Below are 20,510 nucleotides of genomic sequence, written 5' to 3'. Positions count from 1 at the left end.
TTACTAAAACTTAATATAGAATACATAAAAAAAAATCTCAATGAACCTAAAATAAGTCACCCATCTACCAGTGCTTCAATTATTATATTTTCTCCGTGGTTCATTGCTTTTGTCAGTATTATTGGGAGTGAATTCCTTAGTGAAAATATTAAGTGTTATTGCTTTTTGCTGCAATCTTCAATTTTTACGATTTTTAATTAAGTTTTTTTTGAAGGAACTAATCCGGAGTATTACATTTTAGTTGAAAAGCGTTGTTGCTGTTATTCTCCTAAGTTGTCAGATTTATGATTTTCATCTTGGACAAAACATGCAACGTGCAAACAACTCTTAGCATTGCAGTATGTGATAGAAATGCCTTAGCATTCAGTTTTTTTCACTTGCAATCTGTTCAGAAGTGTAAAACTCCAGCTTACTCATGTTTTGCCCTTATGGTTTCACTACTGAACACTGCAGAAACATTGCAGAGGACGTGAATCATGCTGTTTCTGCAGAGCTGAGAAGTTACGCAATTTTACACATCATCCAATATACACCTGATCACTTTCTTATTGAAATTCTGTATGATATTGGTAATGATTTTTCCATCATTTAGAGCGGGACAGAGGGTATAGATACAGCGCTGTTTGAGTGCACTTTCATTGGGATGTCAAATAATGTGACCTTCATGTTTACACTGTTTTGTAGTAATTCTAAAGGAAAGTGTGCATGACGAGTAAGCGGTGTGTGTGTGTGTGTGTGTGTGTGTGTGTGTGTGTGTGCAGCGCTGGGTGCGGCGTATGGCACGGCGAAGAGCGGCACGGGGATCGCTGCCATGTCTGTGATGCGTCCCGAGCTGATCATGAAGTCCATCATTCCTGTGGTCATGGCGGGAATCATCGCTATATACGGACTGGTGGTGGCCGTCCTCATCGCCAACAGCATCTCAGACAAGATCACTCTGTACAAGTGAGTTACAGATCAGCACTTCTGTTCAACTCCCATTCAGATCAGGGTTATTACAGAAAACTGAAAGATAAACCAACTAAAAAAACCTAAAACATTTTTGTTACCTCAGATGACTGAAATTATTATATATATATATATATATATATATATATATATATAAAAAATAATGTTTTTTTTTCAGCTAGTTGCCATAGGAACTTGTCACACTTTCATTTAGTTAAACTAGATGTCCTGAAATAAACTAAAATTGAAATAAAAATAATAAAAACTATATAGAGATACAAAAATTTTAAAGATACAGCAAAATAATTTTTTTTTACTAAATTTAACATTGAAAATGAAACCCAATTCATAATATTATTAAATATCCTATAATATTATCTTACTAAAATAACACATATTCATGTTATTATATTATATATTATAGAATTTCTGTTGTTGATTCCAGTAGTATTCTTGCAGTTTTATCTGTATTGCTGATATTATTTTTGTGTGATTTTGTTTTTCAAAACATTTATACATTTCTTTAGAACTATATATTAGTAATTTAATTATTGAATTATTTATTTTTAATGAATTCATTTATTTTTATATAAATTTATTTTAATTCAATTAAATTTGGTTATCTTATACACCTTTATATATATTATTATAATTTTTTTTAATTGCTTGATATATCAATACCTTTTTAGCACTAGTTTACTGTAGATAAATTTCACTCTCTAAAAATGTTTCCATTTTAAAAAGAGTAAATTATTTGAATCTTGACAATTTATTAGGTCTCATTCACTAATAATTATGTGGATAATTTCCATTTGCACCAAAACATTTTTTTTTATTATTATTTATTTATTCATGTACCATATTTTCCAGACTATAAGTCGCACTTTTTTTCATAGTTTGGCTGGTCCTGCGACATAGTCAGGTGCGACTTATTTATCAAAATTAATTTAACATGAACCAAGAGAAAACATTACCGTTTCCAGCCGCCAGAGGGCGCTCTATGTCTTCAGTGTAGACTACAGGAGCAGTGAGCAGCATAGAGCGCCCTCTCGTGGCTGGAGACGGTAATGATTTCTCTTGGTTCTTGGTTCTAAATAAATGCGACTTATATATGTTTTTTTTCCTCATCATGACGTATTTTTGGACTGATGCGACTTATACTCAGGTGCGACTTATAGTCTGAAAAATACGCTAGTTATTTCTTTGTCTAACTGTCTGATTGTTGTGTGTGTGGCAGGAGTTTCTTGCATCTGGGCGCAGGTCTGAGTGTGGGTCTGAGTGGGCTTGCGGCTGGGTTTGCCATCGGCATCGTGGGAGACGCAGGCGTCCGTGGCACCGCCCAGCAGCCTCGCCTCTTCGTCGGCATGATCCTCATCCTGATCTTCGCTGAAGTCCTGGGTCTCTACGGCCTCATCGTAGCTCTGATTCTCTCAACCAAATAAACTGGCAGACAGCATGCTGCGCTGCTGGACCACACATGGAACAAAACGTGACGAGAGAGGAAAAAAAATAAATCGGTACCTTAAACTAAAATGAAATTAGATGAGTTGAGAGGTGAGGAGATCAATCTTACACTTTACAACAGGCTCTGCGTTTGGTTTTATCTCTGAAACTGTACAGTCGACTCGGTTTTGATTTCTTGTAAACGTGGTATATAGTGATTTCGTCCTGTGTCTGTGAAGAAAAAAAAATATCTATAATAATAATGCTGTAATAATCTCATTCTGTTTGTTTCCATCGATCTGTTCTCTTTGTGTTAGAGCGGGAACGCCGCCGGTTCCCGTCACGTGATTTGGGAGTTGTATACAGATTTCCACATTGGTGTCAAGAAGTGTTTGTGAAGTGGAAAAACACACGGCGAATCTGTACGTGGAATGAAATCGGTTTGGTTTACGTCCGTTTCTGTTTTCCGTTGATTTTATTTTTTAATTTATTGAGAATATTGTTCATGGAAATGTACTTGAAGCTCCTCAGATGCTTTGAATTGATATTTATATAAACATAAATATATATATATATATGAGAATAGAGCTGCACTGGGTCTGCTGCAGATGTTTGGGAGTATTTCAGCTCGATGTGTGTATTTCTGGTTGTTATCTGTGATGTTTGGTTGTATTAAAGGTGTGCGTGTGCCCCTCGATGGGTCTCACAAGTGTAATTTCCACATGTGTGTGTTCCCTGTGCTTCTTCATCATCAGACGTGTGTTTGCCTTCAATCTCAACCTTGAAATTAATTCATGTTTAACATCCTTAAAACATTTATTTTAAGAGTAAATTACTTTATTGTTCACTATCCATTACATGTTCTCATTTACTAGCCATTATGAGGATTATTTCTAATCACACAATTCTTGTCATCACAACACTTGCATACACACGGATTTGCCTCTAATGCATTGGTTCTCAATCTTTTCGATATTTTCTTAGGTATTCCTGAAAAAACTTGCTTGTTTTTCAACTTTTTTTTTTTTTTTTTTTTTACAGAATCTGGGTTTAAAATAATGACACTTAGTCCTTATATATTCTATAAGTCCTTATATATTCTATTAAAAAACAAAATTACAAAAGACAAAAAAACCTATAAAGGCTAAATATTTGTTGGCATTGGAAATAATGGAACAGGCCAAATGACTTCCTTACTTTTAAACAGGGGGACAAAAGGACACCATTCCTTGTATATTTGTCTTTTTTATTGAAAGCTACACTAGTATGAAACGCATTGCTTTATCAATAACACATGTAGTATTCTCCAGCTTCAGACGGATAAATCCTCTCATTATAAATGACTCAGTCCTGTATTGATGTGTTCAGTCAGTGTGTTTCAGGCGTCCAGGCTGCTGAGGAGAGTGTTAGCTATCTGACTGATGGCTGTGTATGTGCTGCTGTCCGGAAACGCCTGCAGGAAGTCCTGTCCCTCCTCTAAAGACGCGGTCAAGAGCGGATCCAGCGGTACTGAGCCTACACACACACACACACACACACACACACACGCGTGCATTTAAACATTATAGGATGTGAAGAACAGACCTGCTTCTAAAACTCATTTTTTCTTATTTAATAACAACAAATAATTATATTGTAATTATTTGTGACCCTGGAGCACAGTCTTAAGTCTCTGGGGTAAATTTGTAGCAATAACCAAAAAAACAATGTATGGGTCAAAATTATAGATTTTTCCTGTATGCCAAAAACCATTAGGATATTAAGTAGAGATCATGTTTCATGAAGATATTTTGTAAATCTCCTACCGTAAATTTATCAAAACTTAGTTTTTGATTAGTAATATGCATTGCTAAGAATTCATTTAGACAACTTTAAAGATGATTTTCTAAATATTTAGATTTTTTTGCACCCTCAGATTCCAGATTTTCAAATAGTTGCATCTCAGACAAATATTGTCTGATCCTAACAAACCAGACATCAATGGAAAGAATATTTATAAATAAAAAAATCACACTTATGACTGGGTTTGTGGTCCAGGGTCAGATGTACTGTAAATAATAATAATTGTGATTATATATATATATATAATGTATGTGTAAGAGTTATTATCAGCATAAAAAGTTCAGTGAAAGCTTAAACATTGAACATGAATTCAAGTATGTATTAGTATTTGGTTTGTATGTCTTGCACTCCATCATGTTTTAAGAAGTTCCACAGATAATCTTAAAATTACAAATAATTATATATTATATATATCAATATACATTATATATATATATATATATATCAATATATATGTGTATATATATATCTATGTATATATATATATACATCTATATATATATATATATAAATCAATATATATATATATATATATATATATATATATATATATATATATATATATAAACAATTTAAAATATAAAAATGTATAAATTCAACATTTAATATATTTTTTATACACACACACAAATATTTATTAAAATGTATTTCCAGACTGCAGAATCTTTATCTTTAGTATAGCATGTTTTAGTATAGCATGTTTGTTTAATTTAGCTTTCTCAGACTGATCTACAGTGTGACGTCAGACATTAGGACCACACTATCATCTCATCTATGCTGCACTCAAATCTCATTGAAATAAACACAAAATTAAATGCTGTGCGCCATCGAGTGGTGAGTGGTGGAACAGCATGAGTGAAAAGTGTTGGTTGATCGGCACATTACCTAGAAACACAGATCCTGTGAGCTTGGCTAATTCCTCACCTCCACCTTTAGAGAAAATGTTACTGCACTCCTGAAAAACACAGCTCAGTGTTCAAATACAGATCGTTTGATGGCATTTTCCCGTATAGCTGTATGTGTTTGATACTCACAGAACAGTGTGGACACACAAAGCCGCTCATGTTCTCCACGATGCCCAGGATTTTCACAGCGGTCTTCTTACAGAAGGTGATCTCGCGCCGCACATCTCCTGTAGACACCGCCTGCCGTTTGAAAAGGGTGTTAAAGCACGTTATTCAGCAGATTAGAGATCCACAGCATCGTTGTGTTCACCTGTGGTGTAGTGACCAGCACGGCTCCGTCCACTCTGTGTTTGCGCAGGTTCTCCAGCACGGCCAGGTGTTCGTCTGATGTCCCCGGGGGCGTGTCCACTAGCAGAACGTCCAGTTCTCCCCACGCCACATCACTGACAAACTGCCCAATCAAAGCTGAGGAAGAGACGAGGGATGTGAAACCTGAACGCATCAGGTTCCAAAGTTCAAGTGGTTAAATTGCAACCGTCAGACCTGTTTTTTTGGGCCCCCTCCATATGACGGCCTCATCCGAATCCTCCAGCAGGAAGCCGATGGACATGATGGCGAGCTGCTGCTGGGGGTCTGCGTACACAGGAACCCACCCTGCGTCACACTGATGCACCTCCGGCTTCCCCACACTCAGCATTCGCGGGATACTGGGCCCGCACAGATCCACATCCAGGATTCCCACCTGGACACCAAAACATACAGCATCACATCATGACCAACAGAATAGAGTCTAGGAGATCAGACCATAATAGAATACAGTAGATCAAAATACAATAGAACACAAAAGAATAGAATATAGCAAAAGAGAACGGAATAGTGCAGAATAGAATAGAGTAGACTGAATAAAACATGATTGAATAAAATACAGCACAATATAATGGAATACAGCAAAGTAATCAAATACAGCACAGTAGTATAGAGCAGCATATAATAATATACAGCAGAATACAGCATAATAGAGCAGAAGAAAATAAATGAAATAGAGCAGAATATAATAGAACAGAGCACCATAGAATCGAATACAGTGGCATATAGAAAAATACAGCACAATATAATAGAATAAGGCATGATAAAATAGAGCAGCATAGAACTAAATAGAGCAGCATAGAACTGAATAGAGCAGAGCAGAATAAGTTAAATAGAGCACAGTACAATAGAGCAGAATATAATGGAACATAGCACAACAGAATAGAATATAGCAGAATAGTAAGAAAATAATAAAGTCTAATAGAATGGAGCAGAATATAATTCAGCACAATATCACATAATAAAGCATAAGGTAATAGAACACAATAGATTAGATTTACAATAGATCTGCAAAGAATTTAATAAATTGAATAAACAGAATTGAGCACAATTTAATATAACAGCAGCATAGAATTTAACAGAGCACAAGAGAATATAATAGAATTGTGAACAGAGCACAATATAAGAGTAAAGCAGAATAGAATTAAGTTAAATTTAATAAAATTCAATAGAACAAAACAGAACTGAGCACAATATAATAGTTCTGCACTGAATTGAATAGAGCAGAATAACATGAAATGCAGCACAGTAGAATAGAATATAACAGGACATAACTGAATAGAGCACAATGGGATATAATAGAATTGTGGACGGAGCAGAATCGAATAGAGCAAAACAGAACTGAGCACAATATTACAGAATAGTTCTGTATTGAATTAAATGAAGCAGAATATCAGATGAAATGCAGAATAGAATAGAATAGAGGGGAACAGAATAAAACAGAATAGAACTGAGTGGTATTTGACCTTCTTGCCCGCGTGTTTGAGCGCCAGGGCGAGTTCAGTGGTGATGGTGCTCTTCCCCACTCCACCTTTACCAGACAGAACCAGAACCACGTGCTTCACCTGATGCAGATTACCTTTCTCTGAGAGACAGGCGCACATGTGAGATTCGGGTTAATTCACCCATTTATAGATATTTAGACATTGTGTTACTTTACAGTTTATTAAGACCGCTTACAAAAATACTGCAGTGGTACAGTGATGCTAAAATGTAATATCATGGTACCTTGATATAGACCTTAGTACTGAATGATCGATTACCATAATGTGTAGCAATGGAAGTCCAAAGAATAGCATCATAGCAAAATGCTCATATTATTGTAATTATCTTTCTTTATTCCGTTGCATTTTATGACAACGTAAATTAATAGTTGTGAAGTGATTCAGTTGTATTCCATAAACATCTGTTATGAAAAAGTCTCGCTGTTTGCTGCGATCATACTCACCGCTGCTGTCCATGTTTATTTTACTTCCGCAATACGTCGAATGACGTTTTACGTTGTTGAGCCCGCCTAAGAGCAAGCTCGTCCAATCAGACACAAGAGTGCGACGCATCTGACGTTCCAATTGGTCATTAAGCCAACTAAATCACGCCACTGTTAATATTATTTATTTAATTTTATATATATATATAAACATAGCAGCGGTGACTATGATCGCAGCAAACAGCGAGACTTTTCATAACAGATTTTATAACTTTTTCATAACAGATGTTTATGGAATACAACTATATATATATATATATATATATATATATATATATATATATATATATATATATATATATATATATATATATATATATATATATATATACACATATATATATATATATATATATATATATATATATATTAATATGTCCTTATACCGTACATATAGTTTCTTGATTAAATAATGTCAGGCACAGTTTGAGCATTAGTGAAGTGTAATAGTTATTTATTAAAATAACTCTAGCTTAATAGTGTAGCCTTAAGAGATTTTAACCCCTCCAAAAGTGCTTTGTTAAGAAAAGCTCTGTATGAATTTAATTGATTATTATTATTATTATAACAGATGAGATGTTATAATCATATTTGATTATTATTGGTTTGGAGTAAGAATTATGCTAACACTCAGTATAAGGGTCTAGTAATATATTAAGAATTGTTATAAGTAGTCAAATTAGTATTGCTATTATTTTTATTCATATCGGAGGTTTAGGGGAATTTGTTTTCAGTGTTTTATTTTTTATTTGATTCAAATTTAAATGACTGTATGTACTCATGCACTATAACTGTTAAGAAATCAGATTTATTTTTGAATGCCATTTTCTGTTTATGTACTAAAATAGCTAAAAGTAGACATTCTACTAATCTAAGAATATTAGTTTACAAACGTCCAAAGTTATAATTATAATTTATTTCAATTAGATACGTTTTTTGACACAGCAGACAACACAGTCGATTTTATATGATTAGAAAAGAATTAACTTACACAAAAATGCTACTGATAAACAGTCAGGTACAGTACAGTATGGCAGTAAAGTCAGTTTGTGTGTTTTAAATTATATTTCTATTACACTGATGTTTATTTGCACAAACGCACAAGGAATTTATGGTTTCCTAGAGCTCTATGTACATAAAATAATCAAGGTTAAAAGGATTAAGAATGAAAATAAAACTGTAAAAATAAAGAAGTAAATAATTAATACAATAAAAAGTAAATTAAATTAAAAATGAAAGTATAAAGAAGTTGTATATTAACTAATGCATGCACAAAAATTGATTAGACTTTTACATAAAGTCAAAAACAGATCACTTTAAATTGTTTACTTCCTTAATGCATATTTCTGTTTTTATTGGAGATGATTCATCTGTACATGCTGTTCCAAAGAAATACTTCTTTCTAATCTTTACTGAGAACTGAAGCGGTTTCTCTTCCTCTGAGATGACTTTCCTTTTGCGCTGATGTCTCTGGAGGTTATTGGACTGGATAATGATTTAGTCGTTGTTTCAACAAGCCCTCATTCTGTCTGGCTCATCAAATATCAGAAATATGTCATGTATTACAGAAGAATTTCCGCTGGCTGGCTATTGATCTGCATTCTGACAGAAAACTCTAAAAAGTCCTGAAGGATCCAACAACACACAAAGGCACTTTTTATTTCTTAGATTATGCACTCAATATGTGTTCTTGTACATTATGCTCATTTTAATAATGACATCCCTAAACCCAGAAAAGATGTGCATTTTTTTATATTTTCAATATTAATCAACATGAATCAAATTATTCTATAGTTAGTAAGACCTATAATAAATAGTAAACAGTAAAGTCAAACACATGTCATTGTTTCTGTTAGAAAGAATATAGAATATAGAGCCTTTCTGTTTCATGTTTTTGTATTTGTGTTGCATTTGAGAAGTGTTGCTTATCATTTTGCTTAAAAAATATTGTGCCAATATTTTGAATTCAAAAGTTTTGCAAATAGAAGAACAGACCTGTGATAAACATTGCATGATAATGTACTTATTTAATTAATTGGTTTTCTATTGTTTTGTGTGTTGTAGGCGAGCATGTGGACCTCCATCCAGCTGCTGGTTCCTCAAGCCACACGGCACTGACCACATCCAAACAGATGTTCGGCATCTGCTTTTCTAACCTTGTGAACAGACAGATACTGGGAACCAAGTCTAGGTGACATTAAAGGCCAGAAATCAGGTTTAATGCACACCGAAATCAATATATGTTCATGCATTATACTTGCACTATGCATGATATTTTTTAAAGCATCATGATATTTTTTGTATTATCTTGGAATACCATGTATATGAGTTAGAGAGTATATATGTCTGTTGCTCAGAGATGGCAATATATGATGATCTTCATGCTGGCCAATACCAACAGCTGCATTATCACCTCTACCACACACACACACACACACACACATCCGCCAACTATGGTCTCTGAATCACCCATCATCATAGATGGGTAACCTCATGTAACCATAGCAACAGTACGATGAGCGAACACTGTGAAGAGTTAGCACGAGGAGGAGTAAAACGAGTTTGATCGGTGTAATTACAGGATATTCTCAGAGCCAGAAAAGCTGGATTTGCCTCTATTAATGTCTACATCGTGAGTTAGAATGATAGAGAAACTGCTGTCAGTGGAGTCGGACTTATGCACGACTCGAACGACACACGAACTATGAGTTTTGAGTCAGCTGTATGTTGGAATAGAGGAGGAGGTTTTTGGCTTTAAAAACACATTTCAACAGAGGTGGATTGGTATCGCTCATGACCTAATGCAATGAAAACGAACTGATAATGAACCCTGTTTAGTTTTGTAATACTGTATTTATTCTGGATCATATCATGTTCATCAGTGCATGTGATACTACAGGAAAAAGATTCATTATCTTAATCGGTAGATAAAATGAGGTAGAATATCCTATGTCAAATGAATGTCATGAATAGTTTAATGATGACCTTGAGATATTGAGGTTATTGAGAAATGTGTCATATTTTATTCAGTATTAATGCTATCATAAAGACTTCAGGTACTCTCATTTGAAGAGTTTCTCTTTCCAGATTTTCCAGAACAGTGTCAATGACTTGCTAATTTGAGCAAATCAGAGGGTTTGTCTTTAAATTGACTATGTTGTTTTAAAAACAGATTTATGAATCATAAAATGTTATTATTGCCTTTGAACTTGTATTAATAGCTGCATACAAAATGATCAAATAATAATTTTCTTTAAATAAAGAATAAAGTTTTGTGCCACCGAGAGATTATGAACACTGTTCCCTTTTGTAATTTTATTGCACATATACTATATACACATATGCAAAAAATATATTTGTATTTTTATTTAAATATATACAAATCAATTTGTTTTAATATAGTGTAATAAATATTTTATTAAAACATATTAAGATATATTATGAATGTATGAATAAAGACAATAACATAAATATTTAAATATCTAAATTATATTTTTATTATGATAAATCAATCTTAAGTATATATTAAAAAGTTAGTTTTGAAATTATATATATATATATATATATATATATATATATATATATATATATATATATATATATATATATATATATATATGGCATTAAGGCCAACCGGGGGCACTAGAGAGCCGCTCAGGTAGGATTGGTCACTCTCTGTGGGCGTTAAAGGGTAGTTATTAAAGATATTAATGCATGAATTATTTAGTGTTGCGCTTTTTCATTTTATAACCTGCTGAAAATGACTGAAACACCGTTTAAATCCTTAAAAAATACTGACTGTAAGTTTATAATAACTTAAGTTTACCCCGTGCACAGTCCACCTACCTTGAAGCTTGTTATTACGCATAAAATTTGAGCGATTGAAGAATCTGATTGGACGCTGACTTTCTCTGACTATAAAAATTAGGCGTGTCTCTTCACGTGATTTGCTTATGGCGTCTGTCAGTTAAGTCGTGCCCCGCCCTCTTCGTTCCTGCGAGTGTATTGAGTGTGTAGTGTGTGACCGTGGGAAACAGACACACTGCGGCCGCACAGATCTGAGAAAACCCGTCTTTGAAGCGGAAGGTCTCTAGTGAATCCACACCGAGACGCATCATGCAGTCTCGGGATAGTTGTCGTCATGTCTCGCTGAAAGGTTCGTCAGGAGCGGTGAGCTAGTGGAAAGTAAACACCTCTTCTCCATCACTGAGTGGTTCTATAAGTTTGCCACAGTATTTTAGAACTCGCACTGAACGCATCGGCGCGCATCCGTGTGCCTGCGGGGACGCGCATGGATCGAGAGCGCGGACTGGATCCTCTCAGAAATTAACCCAAGAGAGCTCGGCTGAATTTAAACTTTTTTTTTAACAACAACAACAAAATATATTATTATTGTCCTCGTTGTGTGGTTCCTATCAAATTAAAATTGGCATAAAATAAATCGTCGCAGTCAGTTTGTGATGAGGCGGACTGCAGCGCGCGCGGGAGGACTCTCCACTGGAAGAATTATTGCGCAGTTTTTAAAATAACGGAAAATCGGGAGCTCGCTCGCGGCGTAGAGAGTATGTCTGCGAAAGATAACGCCTGCCGACAATTCCAGGCTAATATTTTCAACAAGAGTAAATGCCAGAACTGCTTCAAAGCTCGAGACGCGCACCTGCTGAGTGATGAAGACTTCACACAGGTGAGTTACCCCTAATATTAATATTAATCCATCTGTGAAGAGAGCGAGTATGGACTGATGATTTACAGTGTCAAATAACTTAACTAATGACCTGCAAGCTGCTTCAAAACTACACTAACAACAAAGTTTAAACATGGTAGACCTCGTTTTAGTGCCACGCAAAAAAAAAAAAAAAAAAAAAAAAAATTACGAGATTAAAGTCGTAATATTACGAGAATAAAGTCGAAATATTACGAGATTAAAGACGAAATATTACGAGATTAAAGTCGAAATATTTCGAGAATAAAGTAGAAATTGTTTGTGAATAAAGTCAAAATATTACAAGATTAAAGTCGAAATATTACGAGATTAAAGACGAAATATTACGAGATTAAAGTCGAAATATTTCGAGAATAAAGTAGAAATTGTTTGTGAATAAAGTCTAAATGTTACGAAATTAAAGTCTAAATATTTTGTGAATAAAGTTGAAATATTACGAGATTAAAGTCGAAATATTTCGTGAATTAAGTAGAAATATTACGAGATTAAACTCGAAATATTTCGTGAATAAAATCAAAATATTTCGTGAATAAATTCGAAATACTTTGTGAATAAAGTCGTAATACTAAGAGAATAAAGTCTAAATGTTTCGAGGACTTAAATATCACTCTCTTATAATATTATAATTTTTTTTTTTTTAACCTGGCACTAAAACGCCGTCAAATATGAAATATTTAAATAAATATTATTTCATATATATATATATATATATATATATGTGTGTGTGTGTGTGTGTGTGTGTGTGTGTGTGTGTGTGTGTGTGTGTGTGTGATTATACACACACATATATTTCTCCTAAACCAACTAAAAGGTTCCTATCAATCCATATAAAGCCTTCAAAACTACACTAACATGGTAATACTATGGTTTTTAGACATTGTACCATGGTCCAAAGTTGGCTCCCCATTATATTATGACAATAAAACCTTACCATAATACCATATTTTGGATGTGTACTATGGTAAATACAGTAAATTCTTTCAACCTTTATTTGTAAAACTAGACCTCAGGTTTATAACTAATAACATTTTTTCTGCAGGATGTGCTTGGTAATAGTAGTTAAATATTAGGGTTGCTTGAAATTTTGTAGGTTCAAACCCTAGCGAGGTTTATCCATAGGGTGGATTGTTATTAAAATATGAAGTGATGATGCAAAGAAAGACGTGAAAGCAAGCGATTATGTCTTTGAATGTGTGAGAGAGAAATCCAGAGAAATGAGCCTCAGTCTTTTTTTAGAAAGCACTTAGAAATTGAGTTGACAGTGAATTGAAACAGGTCTTTAGTATCTGTAAAGGCAGTCAAAGTCATATGTTAAGAGTCCAATCCTCCTGGCTGTGGAGTTTACTTATTTTTGAGGTTCAGATTGAGATTGAGTTTTTGATTCTGATGTCTTCTTTCTTCCTGCTCTAAAGGTCCACATGAAACCCATTTTACTTCTGTGATTTGATGTATTTCCAAGTGAATCTAAGATATTAATCACAAAAGTATAATATATACTTATATACAATCAGAAAATATAATATATTATAGTGAAATGTCTTGGCAAAATAATAAAGTTATGCATTTTTGAGCATAAGGTCAAAATTAAGTCAGAAATGCAAACTCAAAGTCATAATATTTTAAGTATGAAGTCGAAATAAATTCGAAGCATGATTAAAGTTGTAATTTTGAGAATCAAGTCACAAGAATAAAATTGTACCGTAGCAAAGTTGTAATATTTTGAGTATGAAGTTAAAACTATGAGAAATAAAAATAATATATAGTGTTACTAAAATAAATTCATAGCATTACAAGATTAATATTGCAATATTTTAGACGAAAATAAAGCTGTAACATTATAGAAATTAATATAGTACAAGTTGTAATATTTTGTGAATAAAGTAGTATATTGTGTAAGTTAATTATTTTATAATATAAAAAAACCTACAAAAGTAGAAGAAACAGCTTGAATATTACAATGAAAACGTCTCTGGACTTTAGTAATATTCTACTTTATCTAAAAGTAAAACTTTATTAATATAAAAAAAAATTCTACAACTTTCTTGTAATATGACTATAATATTTTCAATATCCCAGAATATTATGCTTCTAATGTCGTTTTGCAAAATAACGGAAATTGAGTAGATTTTGATTTCATCTTGACATTAAGAATTTTATGTTACATCATGATTAGAGAGTACTTTTCAGACTGTAAGTCGCACTGGACTATAAGTTGCATTTCTTTAGAACCAAGCACCAAGAGAAAACATTACCGTCTACAGCCACCAGAGGGCGCTCTATGTCTTCAGTGTAGGCTACAGGAGCAGTGAGCAGCATAGAGCGCCCTCTGGTGGCTGTAGATGGTAATGTTTTCTATTTGTTTATTTCTCTTGGTTAATTTCTCTCGGTTCATGTCAAATAAATTTTGGTAAATAAGTCACACCTGACTATAAGTCACAGGACCAGCCAAACTATGAAAAAAAGTGCGACTTATAGTCCGGAAAATACGTTACATTCAAAATTATATACTTTACTTAAAGGAGCATTGCGTAGGTTCTGAAATTTCTAACTGTTATTGACACCATTGGCCGTTAGAGGAACTGCAGCCAGTCTCATGCTCATTCTCAGTGCGCAGAGGAGCACGCTCTTTTTTTTTTTTTTTTACTTCGAGGAGGGTCTGTGGGTGTCTGAATTGTGCTGGAGGCTGGTCGCTTCTTTCCATCCGCAGAGTCCATTTACTTTTACATTACATTTATTCATTTAGCAGACGCTTTTATCCAAAGCGACTTACAGATGGAAACAGTTTTCCATTTGAAAACACTATTGCCGCTGCTTACTATAATGGCTGGCGTGCCGTACGGTTGTAAGCCCAAGTAGACGAGAACGCGCATGACGTCACATTTTGTGAATTTTCGCGCTAATTCGGGCCCGACTCCTCCACACACAGTTGAGCCTACAGGCTGATAGAGGCAACCGTGGTGGACAGTCGAGGCGTCATTCTTTTCTTTACATAATGGTTGGCTCATACTATCTTAAAGATTTTTTTAAGTAAAAACCTCCACATAGCGCCTTTAAACATTTCAATACTTGAGCAAAGCTGCGCAAAGATATAAGTGAACTTACGAATTGTTATGAATCGATTCACTTAAATGGACAGTTTGATTCAGATGTAGAAACCAGCGACAACATCCTAGCATCTCTCTCTCTCTCTCTCTCTCTCTCTCTCTCTCTCTCTCTCTCCCTCCCTCTCTCTCTTTCTGTCTCGCTGCAGTTGGTCAGGTTTTTCAGAGTTGTTCATTCCACACATATTTATGTCTATGCTTTTTGTCATGCTATTAGAATCCACCCTCCCCCTTGACACACGCACACGGACACACACACACACACACACACACACGCTCTCTGTGAGACCGTCTGATCTCAGTTCTGCTGTTATGAGAGAAAAAGGGGGCTGTAAAAATAAACAGAACAAACTTTATCCATTGAAGAGGAAAATCTGGCCTACATTAGCCCTTCTCTCGCTCTCCATCTCTCTTTCTCTGCGTCCCGTCCGCTCCTCATCACTGCTTTCCCAGAGCTCAGAACTAATTGCATAAGTTTAGTATTTAGGGTTAGTGTATTGAACTGGAAGGGTTTGAGTCGAGCAATATGAGAACTAGAAGAATGAATTTCACTTTCGTCTTTTTCCGTCCTGCACTTGTTCTGACGAGACTTGTTTCTTTCTAATGTTTTTTTTTTTTCCCTCAGACATTTTTCACGTGCCATCGTTCAAGTTGTCACACCGACATTCCTTTAACCAGATGATAAACTGCCATTCATTCATTCACAACTCGGATCTCTTTAATATCTCCTTCGTTTCTTCTAGACATCAAATGGAGACTTTTGCTGAAGTCTCTGATGTTTCAGAAGAGATCTCAACTGTGCAAACTAATGATTTATAAACTAATAGCTTTATACTCTTCATTTATATCAGCTTTGTTGTTTCTCTTTTCCATTTTAGTTGAAACAAAGAACTATGTTGAAAGCTATCTGCTGAGCTTTGAAAGAGGAAGCTTCATTTTCCCTTAGCGTTTCATTTTTTCATTTGAGGTTTCTGTAATATTACAGATCTGTCCGTGGGCACTCACAGGAGCGTCACGTGCAGAGATGTTATTCCTGTTTTGGTGCTTTTCTTTGGCATGTTTCCTTAAAGGTGAAATGTGTTTTTCAAAGTTAAAATACTTTCTTATATCCCAGTGTAATGTTGAGAGTCTGTTCCACAGTGCAGACGAAAAGAGACCGTCTGATTGACATTTAAAGTGAACAACCATGGTTTGTTTTGTTTTCTCGTGCTGGTAGGAGCAGGTTTATCTAAAGTAGTTGATGCCACATCAATGAGAAGAAGAAGTGATCATTTGTCTTGAATCACGGTCTCAGTGTTCTTGTGCCATGTGTGTTGAATGTTTCAGGCCAAACTCATCTACGGTGGATGGCTGCTCCTGGCACCTGAAGGAACAAACTTTGACAATCCTCTGCACAGATCACGGGTTCGTATGATTGCAGTGCTCTTTAAAGTCCAGCAAAACTTCACCAGGACCTCGCCGCTGCGTATGGATTATAATGCAGCGCTGCACTTTTTGCTCAGCAAATTCACTTTGGCAAAACAAAAAAATAAAAAAATATCCAAACACCAAAATAAAAGGGAGAATATAAGAAAATATTTAGGGGTTGCACTTACATACTTAAACACACACATACACATATGAGATATTTTAACACCCATATTCTGTGTGGGGTCATTTTAATAATTTAATATCAGGTTGCTACTTAATGACTTTTCCTAATTGGATGTGATTGTAAAAAAAAAAAAAATTTCTTATTAAAAAGAAAAAAATAATTGGACTTTGATTAGGAAGTTCTTAAAATAATTTAAGATTAAAAGCCAATTGTTATATATTGGGACCTCAAACATAAAAAAGTCCATCTTAACAAAAAGTGGTTAAATCAATGATCGTTAGAGCAGTTAAAGCAATATATATATAAAACATATACATATATATAAAGATGTTCTGCATAATATTTAATACAACAATGGACCAGAATTGTGAGTTAACTCTACAGTATGTGTGCTTGTTAAGGGACGAACAAGTCAAGTGTGTGTGTGTGTGTGTGTGTGCGCGTGTGCGTCTGTGTGTGTGTGTGTGTGTGTGTGTGTGTGTGTGTGTGTGTGTGTGAGGGGGCCGTGGAGTCGCTGACTCACTCTCATTCTCTCTCTCGAGCTGAACTCATGAGAAACAGCAGGAGAGGGAGTTTGTGGGATGGGAAACAATTCGACAGCAAACAGGAAATCACAGATAGACAAACAAGATGGAAAGATGATTCAAAATAACCCAAAGTATATGTAGTATATACAAGTAGGTATGTGTAGGATGTGGTGGTCAACCAAATGGCTCTTGCTAATCTCCAAAGTTTAAAATTCAGTTGAATGACACTGACAAAATTGTGTTAACAATGTAAATAAAATGAATTATTATATTATAAAATATTTACCCCAAATGCACATCTTTAAATAAAATAACATGAAGGTACTACTTCTGTAAATAGTCATGCATCTACCAAATCTGATAATACATGCATTATAATTTATATAACTATATAGACACTTAAGTCAGACTTAAAATGCTTTCAAGATCTTAAACATGAAGATGGCATCATGTTTCACTCATGCACTGGTAATTTCTTCTCTTGCAGAAGTGGCAGAGGCGTTTTTTCCTTCTGTATGAGCATGGACTCCTGCGTTACGCACTGGATGACATGGTGATGTATTCTCATACTGTAAATACGTGTTTTCATGTTCTGTCTGCAGTATGTGGGCGGCTCTGTGTGGACAGATCTTCTGGATGTGTATGATACTGCCTGTCTGCTGTATGTTGTGTGTGTTTGTATATGCATTGATGTATACTGGATCAATATAAGTTAAACTTGTTCTTTTTTGCTTTAAAAAAGCCCAAATCTGTGTCACAATGGAAATGGGGCCAATTTATTCAAATGTGAAGCTCTTCGTTTTATAAAAGCACGTGATCGTGAGCTCTTTTGTGCATGTGTGTGTGTGTGTGTGTGTGTGTGTTTGTTAACGTAAGTGTGTGTCTGGAGCTACATGAACATGAAGTCAGTCACTGCTGAACGCAGGAAGTCCAGGTCCGACCCGGTTCGGGTGATAATGATGATCTCTGTGTGTGGGTGGGTGAAGCGGCGCTACATCCGCAAGCTACCCACAATCCATCTGTGCCCACTTCCCTCCTACACTCAGATATCCAGGAACAGAGATGAATGTACACATTACTGAGATCTCTCGTTCTGGAGAAGCGCTCGCAGCCGAGAGAGAAAGAAGGACAAATAAGAAAAGTATTTAACAAGGGAGGGATGATATTCTCTTAGTAGTCAGATGCTGTGTTTCAATGTGATTGACGGACAGTGCAGTCAGTTGCTTTTTCTGTTTCTTTGGTCTGTTTTTGGGAAAGATGGAAGTTAATGGTGACCAGTGGCTGTCGAGCTCCAAAAAACAATATACACGCATTAAAACAGCAGTCCATGTTGTACATTATCTGATTACTCATTTGTGTCCGAAACTGAAATTTCTATTCACTGGAAATCTCGCTTGACAACTGATTACTTGGAAAACATTGTCTTCTACTAAAAATAACTCCATTGATATTCCACAGAAGAAAGTCATGTGGGCTTTTCAAAGAGATGAGGTTGTGTAAGTGATTCTTTTTTTAAGATGAACTATTAGTTTACACACAAACATGTAGTCAGAGATGTTAATTTAGTAATGCTGTTACAGATTCAGCATTTAATGAGTTAAATATAGTCTTTTTGAGTGATTCAGTGAGTCATTTGCTTGTGAATCGAATTACAGGGGTTGCTCAGTCTATTCACTGTAGGATCCAGTGTTGTTGTTATTAATTTAAACTAGGGCTGCACAATTAATCAGATTTCTAATCGGGTTTACAATTATGGATGCCACAAACCCACTTATGTTATTAGGCACACTTAAGATGTTTTTTTCTTTCTAGATGTTATCTTAAGGGTTTTTCAATTGTTTTAGTTTTAGTATAACAATATAACACCATTCATATTTATACTTTTAAAAATATAATAGCACATTATTACTAATTAGGGCCCGAGCACCGAGGTGCGAGGACCCTCTTGTATCTGCTTTGTTTTTTATTATTAGGGCTCAAGCCTGGAGGGCGAGAGCCCTATTGTTTTCCTTAGGATTATTTGTTATTATTATTATTAGGGCTCAAGCCTGGAGGGCGAGAGCCCTATTGTTTTCCTTAGGATTATTTGTTATTATTATTATTATTTATTATTATTATTTTTCTTCAAGGTTTCGGGGGCTTTTGGGGCCCTTAACATGCTTAAAAAGTCTTGAAAATTGGCACACACATTGGAACCTGCGGCCATTAGGGCCGGGCAGAGACTGATACACGGGCGTGGCACAGGGGCTCTACAGCGCCCCCTGGAATATGGAGGGCCATATATCATACATACTTGCACATAGACATACGAAACTCGGTACACATATAGAACTCATCAATACAAACAACTTTCGTATTGCATATCATAGGCTCCGCCCAACAGGAAGTTGGCTATTTGGGGTTTATTATTCATATTTGTCGTCAAAGTTGTGGGGGCTTTTGGGGTCCTTAACATACTCAAAAACTCTTGAAAGTTTGCGCACAATTTGGAATCTGTGGCCTTTAGGAGCCTGCAGAGGCTGGGACACGGGCGTGGCACAGGGGCTCTACAGCGCCCCCTGGAACACAGTCATAAATGTTGATGTATAGCTCACACATACTTGCACGTATTAATATGAAACTCAGTACACATATAGATCTCATCGTGCCGAACAACTTGCGTATTGCATGTCATAGGCTCCGCCCAACAGGAAGTCAGCTATTTAGAGTTATGTAAAAAGCGCATGCTCTGGAATTTGAAATACTTGTCATAGGTTTTTTACTCGATTGCCGCCAAACTCGGTCAACATGATCTCAAGACACTGGGGATGAAAAATTGCCAGGGGATTTTTGATATCTCAAACGGTTTGCTCGTGGCGAGGCGTTGAAATTATGGCGAGAAATGAGAAACAGGAAGTGTCTAATACCATCCACATACATTTCCTGATTTTAATCAAACTTCATCAGATTATTCTTTGTATGATGTCGATCGCATATATGTGACTATTAGGATTCAAAGTTATAGCGCCACCAACTGGCAGCAGGAAGTGTGTCATTTTCAAAATGCTTTGTATTCAGCATCTTATTTTTACTCG

The 20,510-nt window shown here is 35.2% G+C and overlaps 3 protein-coding genes across 9 annotated transcripts in view; 2 read left to right on the top strand and 1 right to left on the bottom strand.

Annotated features, from left to right (window-relative positions):
* LOC127945857 (V-type proton ATPase 16 kDa proteolipid subunit c) overlaps positions 1-3,112 on the top strand; it is a 21,484-nt gene extending 18,372 nt beyond the window's left edge. Inside the window, exons 2-3 of the mRNA XM_052541958.1 lie at positions 762-945; positions 2,186-3,112. Of these exons, the coding sequence (XP_052397918.1) occupies positions 762-945; positions 2,186-2,390 (389 nt within the window). The 3' untranslated portion in view covers positions 2,391-3,112. The remainder of the gene's footprint in view (positions 1-761; positions 946-2,185) is intronic.
* A 508-nt stretch (positions 3,113-3,620) lies between these two features.
* On the bottom strand, positions 3,621-7,499 carry nubp2 (nucleotide binding protein 2 (MinD homolog, E. coli)). The gene is made up of 7 exons (XM_052541954.1): positions 7,453-7,499; positions 6,971-7,089; positions 5,682-5,880; positions 5,449-5,603; positions 5,268-5,378; positions 5,119-5,188; positions 3,621-3,906 (listed from the first exon to the last, which is right to left on the bottom strand). The coding sequence occupies exons 1-7, from the start codon at positions 7,463-7,465 to the stop codon at positions 3,770-3,772; spliced, it is 804 nt and encodes a 267-aa protein (XP_052397914.1). The 5' UTR covers positions 7,466-7,499; the 3' UTR covers positions 3,621-3,769.
* Positions 7,500-11,488: 3,989 nt separating this feature from the next.
* LOC127945829 (trichohyalin) overlaps positions 11,489-20,510 on the top strand; it is a 50,547-nt gene continuing 41,525 nt past the window's right edge. For 6 of the 7 annotated variants that reach the window (XM_052541913.1, XM_052541911.1, XM_052541910.1 and 3 more), the window contains exons 1-3: positions 11,490-12,175; positions 16,642-16,719; positions 17,924-17,989. In XM_052541913.1, coding sequence (XP_052397873.1) covers positions 12,056-12,175; positions 16,642-16,719; positions 17,924-17,989 — 264 coding nt within the window. In that variant the 5' untranslated portion in view covers positions 11,490-12,055. Of the gene's footprint in view, positions 12,176-16,641; positions 16,720-17,923; positions 17,990-20,510 lie in introns of all 7 variants that reach the window. The other variant, XM_052541909.1, reaches the window with a different exon arrangement.

Source organism: Carassius gibelio, chromosome A24 (assembly GCF_023724105.1).
Source record: "Carassius gibelio isolate Cgi1373 ecotype wild population from Czech Republic chromosome A24, carGib1.2-hapl.c, whole genome shotgun sequence".
Lineage (NCBI taxonomy): Eukaryota > Metazoa > Chordata > Actinopteri > Cypriniformes > Cyprinidae > Carassius > Carassius gibelio.
Note: the sequence above shows the minus strand (reverse complement) of the source record. Positions and strands in the feature narration are given on the sequence as shown.

Excerpts from the sequence above, each read along its gene's own strand:
- nubp2 (XM_052541954.1), bottom strand. Across the intron at positions 5,881-6,970 it reads TCAAACACGCGGGCAAGAAG|GTGGGAATCCTGGATGTGGA; the intron begins GTCAAATACCAC and ends TTTGGTGTCCAG. Across the intron at positions 5,189-5,267 it reads TTGTGTGTCCACACTGTTCT|GAGTGCAGTAACATTTTCTC; the intron begins GTGAGTATCAAA and ends TGTGTTTTTCAG.